This window comes from Triticum dicoccoides, chromosome 1B, assembly GCF_002162155.2.
Source record: "Triticum dicoccoides isolate Atlit2015 ecotype Zavitan chromosome 1B, WEW_v2.0, whole genome shotgun sequence".
Classification (NCBI taxonomy): domain Eukaryota; kingdom Viridiplantae; phylum Streptophyta; class Magnoliopsida; order Poales; family Poaceae; genus Triticum; species Triticum dicoccoides.
The window spans coordinates 227,574,427-227,582,671 of NC_041381.1; the positions used below are offsets into that span (position 1 = coordinate 227,574,427).

General features: G+C 42.7%; 1 protein-coding gene across 3 annotated transcripts in view; it reads right to left on the reverse strand.

The window, feature by feature from the left end:
• The window catches only part of LOC119329440 (MADS-box transcription factor 58-like), a 9,105-nt gene extending 8,167 nt beyond the window's left edge, over window positions 1-938 (reverse strand). Inside the window, exons 1-3 of one of the 3 annotated variants that reach the window (XM_037602488.1) lie at window positions 750-938; window positions 455-659; window positions 85-326 (exon numbers count right to left, since the gene is read on the reverse strand). In XM_037602488.1, coding sequence (XP_037458385.1) covers window positions 85-326; window positions 455-646 — 434 coding nt within the window. In that variant the 5' untranslated portion in view covers window positions 647-659; window positions 750-938. Of the gene's footprint in view, window positions 1-84; window positions 327-454; window positions 663-749 lie in introns of all 3 variants that reach the window. The other 2 variants (XM_037602496.1, XM_037602501.1) reach the window with 2 other exon arrangements.
• Window positions 939-8,245: the final 7,307 nt, after the last annotated feature.

Genomic DNA, 8,245 nt, shown 5'->3' on the forward strand with positions numbered 1-8,245 from the left:
GCTCAAATTTGGGCAAGATCACATGAGCATATGCCATGTATGCGTCGGTCTGTGCAGAAAAAAGTTCAAGAGAGGGGCGAGCACCTGTTGTTGGAGTACTCGTAGAGGCGCCCGCGGCCGGAGAAGACGATGAGCGCCACCTCGGCGTCGCAGAGCACCGAGAGCTCGTACGCCTTCTTCAGGAGGCCGTTGCGGCGCTTGCAGAAGGTGACCTGCCGGTTCGTGGTGTTCTCGATGCGCTTGATCTCGATCCTCCCTCTCCCCATCTTCTCGGCAGCCCCCCCTGGCGATCCTGAGCCCGAGCCCGGGGACGCAGACTCCTTCACCTTGGATCAGCAACGCAAAATTTCAGTGACACGGACCAAAAGTTGTAGTATCAATGGGAAAACAGATGGATCTACATAATAATAACCAAAACCAACGGGTTGTATCTCTGGCTGGGCTGTAAATATACCGGATTCTCTTGCGCTGCTACTTCTTGGACCCTTCTTTGGAGATAGGAAGAAAAGGAGAGGCTGTGATCCATCTCCTCTCCTTGGTGGTGCCTTTCTCTCTGTGGCTTTCTTAGAGAGTAAGCACCACTGCCCCTAGCCGAATCTCCCCCTCTTCTTGCGTATCTACTATTTCCCCACCCAGTAGTAGCCATGATTTTATTCTAGCTACTACCCATTACATGTGCATCCAAATCTTAATCTGTAGGAAAACGGATGCTTAAAGAAGAAGCTAGTTTCAGAGCAAGAAGCAATTACCATTAGGCCTGTGGATGGTGCAGCCAGCTGCTCGTTGAGTATCTGCATGTTTGTGTTTCGTGGGCGCTAGAGATGGATAGAGTGAGAGATGAGGAAGGCAAATGAGGGAGAAGAGTGTGTTTAAAGGAGAAAGGTAGGAGGCTAGGAGCGGGTGGGGAGGCGATGCTCTGTAGTGGCAGCTGTGGCCCTTGGTGTTTCTTCCTCCTGGACTCTTCTTGATTTCATTTCCACTATGTCACATCTCCTTTTCTTCTTTTTGTGTGGTGATGATCTGTGAAATTTACCATAAGTGTGTCCTTAATTACTTTTCCTCCGGAGCAGCTTTCCAATAACTATGTAATTAACGTAAGAAATATGAAAATTGTTGGGGAAATTTCGGACCTATATTTCTTTATTTGTTCGACGACGTTTTGTCTTTACCAAAGTTGATAAAGAGATATTATTACTTCATAAAACAAAAATTGAAGACATCGTCACTGCAGTCATCATCTCCTCGTTTGGGCTGCTCCGAGGGGAAACCCTTGATCTAGGTCTCCTGGATCGGACGATGGCGGCACTTTTGGTCTCATCTTCCCTCATGAGGGCATTGTTTTGGAGCAGATACTTGGTTGAGTCGTCAGGAGGTGGAGCGGCATGGTATCTACCGCGTCAATGACAACAGGTCTCGGCAGCATGGTGCAACAGAGACTTGGCTACGGATGTGTCTTGATGGACGGGTGCAGGGCGGTGGCATTTTTTGGCGCCGTGGCAGCGTCGATGGCTGACTGGCTTGGCAAGGATATTGCAGATATCTTTTCTGCAGATGGGTCAGCGGTTCGATGGTGGTGGGGGCTTCTGAAGCGTGTGCATGCGGTGTATGCTTTGGGCCTGCAGCAGCGGGTGTATGCTCCGGGTACGTCATGCGGGTGGATCGGCGGTGACCCCGGTTCTAGATGGTGGGGCGTGATGGCATTCTCCATTGTCGTGTTTGTAGGTGTTGGGTGATGACTTCGGATTGTTTGATGTATGTTCTTGTCATATATTTGTTGAATAATTTATTTAAGATGGTTGTGTGCATCTCTTGATACAAGGTCCAGGGGTTTCAACCTCCTTTTTGAAAAAAAACTAGCAAGATGCTCATGCGATTGCACGGAACATCAAGATGCATTTGTATGAGTAGTTTATCCTGTGGGAGAAAAGGATGAACGAGGGAAAGCCTTATTTGCAAAAATGGAGAGGGGTGTGGGTATCTTTTTGCAAAATTGTCGTAGTTTCCTTCCTATCCGTCAGATATAAATCAGATGGCCTATATTGCAGGATGGCAGGCACACCATTATCACCAACTTTGTTCTTTATAAGAGTAGAGATGATATAGACACTACAGGAAAAACATATTTTGCCATGTGTTTCTCGGTAAGCCGAGTGTATTTTGCGAAAAAACCTGGTGTATAATAGCAAAAGTTCTAGGCTTTACGGCCCAAACGGCGAACAACCGTGCTGGTGGTTGTTATCGTCGCTCGTGATAGTGGTCCGTATAAGACGAGTGTTGCCTAATGGAACTCATGGTGTATATAATACATTTTCTTTTTGAAAACACCGAAAATGTGACGTATCATGGAAGCCGAGTGGATGACGAAACGCACTTGGCTTACATTGAATAAATATCCCGCCCACAGCCCAACCACCCAGTTATATCATGCTCAACCCACTTCCCCTCCCCATACCCCAACACTGCCGCCTGTCTCCAAGCTCCTCAACGTCTAGCCCGCCTCCCCACCTCACTTGAGGCCGATCGCGCCCAAAATCTTGAATCCTACAACTACGATGTCTCCTCTCCACCACCTCGATGCTGGCCACGCCTTCACCACCAAACCCGACGCCGACCCCGCCTGCACCTGCAGCCCCCTTATTATGGTCTTCGCAATGGATTCTGGTTTTAGGTTAGTTTGAATGCTATAGTTGTAGACAGATGGGTAAGGTTTAAATTAACTAGATTACAGATCGATGATATATATGAAGCTAGATTATGGTAATTAATCTTCTTGACATGGATATGAGATACGTATGAATTGATGATATGGTATCTAGCTAGCTAGCTAGGTAGATAGGCTTAATTTGATGTGGGTGATGGTGGAGAATATGGATGTCTATATTGATAAAATTATATGGATATGATTGGATTTTTTTTCTTCGTGCATATGCGTAGCATTTTATAATCTTATGTGTCAATAAAAGTGGTTTTAAGTGTCTTGTCCCATTAGAAACTTATTACAATGATGAAGTTTGCTCTCCTCCCACACAAAACACATATGTTGCTAAAGGAAAGAGAACAATTTGGAATAAATTTAAAAATAAAAAATATATATATACGATTCTCTTTATGAATCATGACCTAGAGAAAATGAGCAACCTGAACTTAATTTTATTAGCATTCGAACACCTCCCGGGTCTTAAATAAACTTTCATAAAAGTGAATTATTCTGTTTTGGCGAGGCCCAAGACGAGGCCCACCTATACGCTGAACTGTTTGGTTGCGGTTTAGGCCAGCTTCCGATCAGTTATTTGGGGCTACCGATACATTATCGGAGAGTCACAAATGCTGAATGGAATCACGTCGAGAAGAGACTACAAAAATTGTTAAGTGGTTGGAAAGGTAAAGTGTTATCTCTGGGTGGAAATCAGTACTCATAAATTCAGTGCTAAGTATTATAGTACTATACGTGATTTCCTTCGTGCAACCACCTAAAGGAGTTTTGCATAGATTGGATTATTTCCGATCAAGATTCTTTTGGCAAGGATATAGTGAGAAAAAGAAGTATCGTCTAGCTAAATGGAGTGTGGTTTGCCATCCCAAAGACAAAGGTGGGATGGATATTCACGACCTTGAGGTTAAGAATACTACTCTCATCGGCAAATGATTGTTTAAGCTACTGACAGAAAATGATGTATGGTAAACCCGAGAAAATATGTAGGCTCAAAATCAATGTCCCAAGTATTTCGGAAGCATAGGGACTCACACTTTTGGGCTGGTCTAATAGCTATGAAGAAATACCTCTTCCCTATGGATCCCTCACTATTAAAGACGAACCAGAAATTAGATTCCGGGAGGATAAGTGGCTAAGCAATGCTACACTTCAAAAACAATATTCGGCTCTATACAATATTGTGCGTCACAAGGGTGATACAATTGCAACATTTCTGAAATCATTTCCGCTGAATGTGACGTCACTAGTGTAGAATCAGGTTGTAGTGCCGGTTGTTAATGGCTTTTAGTGACGGTTCTGCAACCGGCACTAAAGGGTGGGGACTAGGCCTCCCCTCCGTTTAGTGTCGGTTCATCATGAACCGAAACCAAAGGCCCACCACGTGGCATGAGCCTGCGCCGGGGGGCTGGGGGCCTTTAATCCCGGTTGGTTACACCAATCGGGACTAAAAGGTTTAGGGGTTTACGGGTTTATGATTTATTTTTCTTTTAATTTTGTGTTTTCCATTTGATTCTTTTTCATTTTGTGTGTGTGTGTGTATGTGTGTGTGTGCGTGCGTGCGTGTGCGTGTGTGTGTGTGTGAATGGTCGTGCGAGAAATTTGATGATATATATATACGGTTCTACAAATATATATATATATATATATATATATATATATATATATGTATGTATGTATGTATGTATGTATGTATAATTTGGTATATACAATTCATCTTACAATTTACAGATCATTACATGGAGGCATTACAACTTGTAATGGTATTCTCCTTTGGAATCTATGACCTGGTCAAGCAAAGATCCACTATTTTCTCTTGAATTGCTCGTACGCGATCCGTAGGTAGGAGCTTATCCAGCATATCTTGCATCTTTATTAAAAAAGAAGATCAATATGAATATATTAGTTGTGTGTGTATATATATATATATATATTAGATCATGATAAAAAGAATTGTGAATAGTGTTCTAGCAAACGTACCCAAAGTTGTCTATCACTTTCGGACCTTTAGGACATCATCATGCGAATGTTCGCGCAAATATAGTATGCACATAAATTATTCCCTGGTGCCTGCCTCAAGGCCTTTACGAGAATAGAATTCAATCAGATAATGATTAATCAAGCATGATAATGGTACTGAAACTAGAATTAAAGAGATGGTAGCTAGCTAGTACTACTTAATTAATTACCTTGCGTCGACACCATTTTAGCTTTTGTTTCCATGGGCCTTCAACCTGTTTGATGAACTTTTCCCAAGCCCTGCGCGCCAGCAAAGAAAATGAATAAAGGAGTTATTAATTAGTTGCTATCAGGAAATGAATTAAAGAGGCCGACATATAGTTCGATAATGATTGAAATTACCTATCGACCATCCCCCTCATGATTGCGTAGTCATTAACATCTTTAGTAGTGAGTCCAGTACTTAAACTTTTCCCTCGTCAACTTCAATGATTAGCAGGATCTAGTAAAAACTGCATGCGCACACGTTTGTATAATTAAGCGGGCATGTGCATAACTCATCAATACACTTATTAACATCTAGTAAGCAAAAGCAGAATTTGTGGTACAAGATAGTGTCACTCATCCTAAGTTGTAAGGAAGTAGTATTTCTGGTTGGGTATTTAGTCGCACCAAGAACTCTAGCAAGCTTTTCTCTGTGTCTTTTCGTCCCCATTGACACCTCCATGTCTCTTCATTAATGGTATTTGGGTCAATGAACCCGATGCCATAGCGTCCAGCTTTTTTCATTTCATACATCTTCATTATGCATAATACCACAGAAAATAATACATAGTGAGGATAATTGCAGGTAATGAACGAGCACTACAGCTAGCTAGAGACTTAAGTTACAGAAAGAAATCACTTACAGACAATAGCAACTGACGATAGATTTGTCGAGTGTGTCTTTGAAAGGATCGAGAAGAGGTGTCTAGAGGGGGGGGGGTGATTAGACACTAAGTACCAAAAGTTGTAGTTTTTAACTTCTTTAAGTTTAAGTGGAGTTTAGGCACAAGTTTAACACTCACAATACATATCAAGCAAGCATGCAAAGAGTATATGAGCAGCGAGAAGTAAAGCATGCAACTTGCAAGAATGTAAGGGGAAGGGTTTGGAGGATTCAAACGCAATTGGAGACACGGATGATTTTGTCGTGGTTTCGATAGGTGGTGCTATTGTACATCCACGTTGATGGAGACTTCAACCCACGAAGGGTAACGATTACGCGAGTCCATGGAGGGCTCCACCCACGAAGGGTCCACGAAGAAGCAACCTTGTCTATCCAACCATGGCCGTCGCCCACGAAGGACTTGCCTCACTAGCGGTAGATCTTCACGAAGTAGGCGATCTCCTTACCATTACAAACTCCATGGTTCAACACCACAATCTTGTTGGAGGCTCCCAAGTGACACCTAGCCAATCTAGGAGACACCACTCTCCAAGAAGTAACAAATGGTGTGTTGATGATGAACTCCTTGCTCTTGTGCTTCAAATGATAGTCTCCCCAACACTCAACTCTCTCTCACAGGATTTGGATTTGGTGGAAAGAAGATTTGAGTGGAAAGCAACTTGGGGAAGGCTAGAGATCAAGATTCATATGGTAGGAATGGAATATCTTGGCCTCAACACAAGTGTAGGTGGTTCTCTCTCAGAAAATGGATGCTGGAAGTGTAGGTTCGTTCTGATGGCTCTCTCCATGAATGAAGAGGAGGTGGAGGGGTATATATAGTCTCCACACAAAATCTAACCGTTACACACAACTTGCCAAACTCGATGGGACCGAATTGAGAAACTCGGTCAGACCGATTCAGGAAATCTAGTGACCGTTAGGATTTTCGGTGGGACCGACATGCATCTCGGTAGGACAGGTATGATTAGGGTTAGGGCATAGTGTAATCTCGGTGAGACCAATTAAACAAATTCGGTGGGACCGATTTTGGTAATAAGCTAACCAGAGAGTTGGTCAGGCAAACTCGGTAGGACCGATTACACAAATTCGGTGGGACCGATTTTGGTAATAAGCTAACCAGAGAGTTTGCATTGTAAACTCGGTAGTATCGGTTACACAGAATCGGTGCGACCGATTTTGGTAATGGACATACACAGAGAGATTACAATCCCATCTTGGTGAGACCGAGATCCCTATCGATGAGACCGATTTGCCTAGGGTTTGTGGCAGTGGCTAAGACATCTGAACTCGGTGGCGCTGGATAGAAAGAATCGGTAGGGCCGAGTTAGACTTTTGGTTTAGGACATATGTGGATGTGAGAAAGTAGTTGAGGGCTTTGGAGCATATCACTGAGCATTTTGAGCAAGTAAGCCATTAAGCAACACCTCATCCCCTCTTGATAGTATTGGCTTTTTCCTATAGACTCAATGTGATCTTGGATCACTAAAATAGAAAATGTAGAGTCTTGATCTTGGAGCTTGAGCCAATCCTTTGTCCTTAGCATATTGAAGGGGTTCCACATCCTCTAGTCCATGCCACTTCATTGTTGAACTTATCTGAAACATACTAGGTAAAAGTGTTAGTCCAACAAGAGATATGTTGACATTAATTACCAAAATCACCCAGGGAGCACTTGTGCTTTCAATCTCCCCCTTTTTGGTAATTGATGACAACATACATCAAGGCTTTAGATAAAGATATAAAGAATAGCAAGTAAAGCTTTGGAAAGATGTGTAACAAGCATAGGCTCCCCCTACATGTATGCAATCATGTGAATATGGAATATAGAAGCATGTGAATGCATAAGCATGACAAAGTAGGCAATGTGTTACATGTATCTTGGCTATATGCATCAGAGCAAAAGATGTGAATATGGGAAATGTACCTTCATGCTCATGAGTCCTTCTTGAAAACAGTATGTACATCAGCAAGAATTCCTCATACGCATGATTGTGCTGCATATACTTACCTTGTGGTATTGAGTTGGCTTAGAATGGAATGAACCTGTGAAAATAAGGTTAGATAACACAGATGCACTTACTAGCCAGAACAAACAGAAAGAAGCCACAAGAGTACCAAGACTGGGATGACATGTAGTGTGAGTACTAAGTACCACATTTGATATAGACATGTCCCCAAAGGTAAAGAATAAAATTAAAGAGTTTCTTTCCCTTAGATGTCTTGCTCCCCCTGAATCTAGCATGGGATACTGGGAGAGGATAGGGAACAGAGAATCAGAGCAAAATCAGAGCTTAAAGAAACAAATGAACAGAGCTAATGCAGATAAGCACATATGAACATGTCTTTTCCCCTCAAGAAGACATGTGGCATCTCTCCTCTTGAACACCAAGCATCTGGGATCCTTGAAGATTACTCTGTCCTTGAGTATTCTCTCCCCCTAGAGATGTGAGTAATCTCTCCCCCTAGATATATGATTAAGCTTTGATGTGATCTCTCTCTCCCCCTTTGACATCAATTTCCAAGAAGGGTCTTCTGGAATTTGTCGTGAATGGGTTTGGTCCTCGAGTCATAGCACAAAGCACTAAGGTAAATGTGATTCTTGTAGAGGACAAGATTCATTGAGTGGA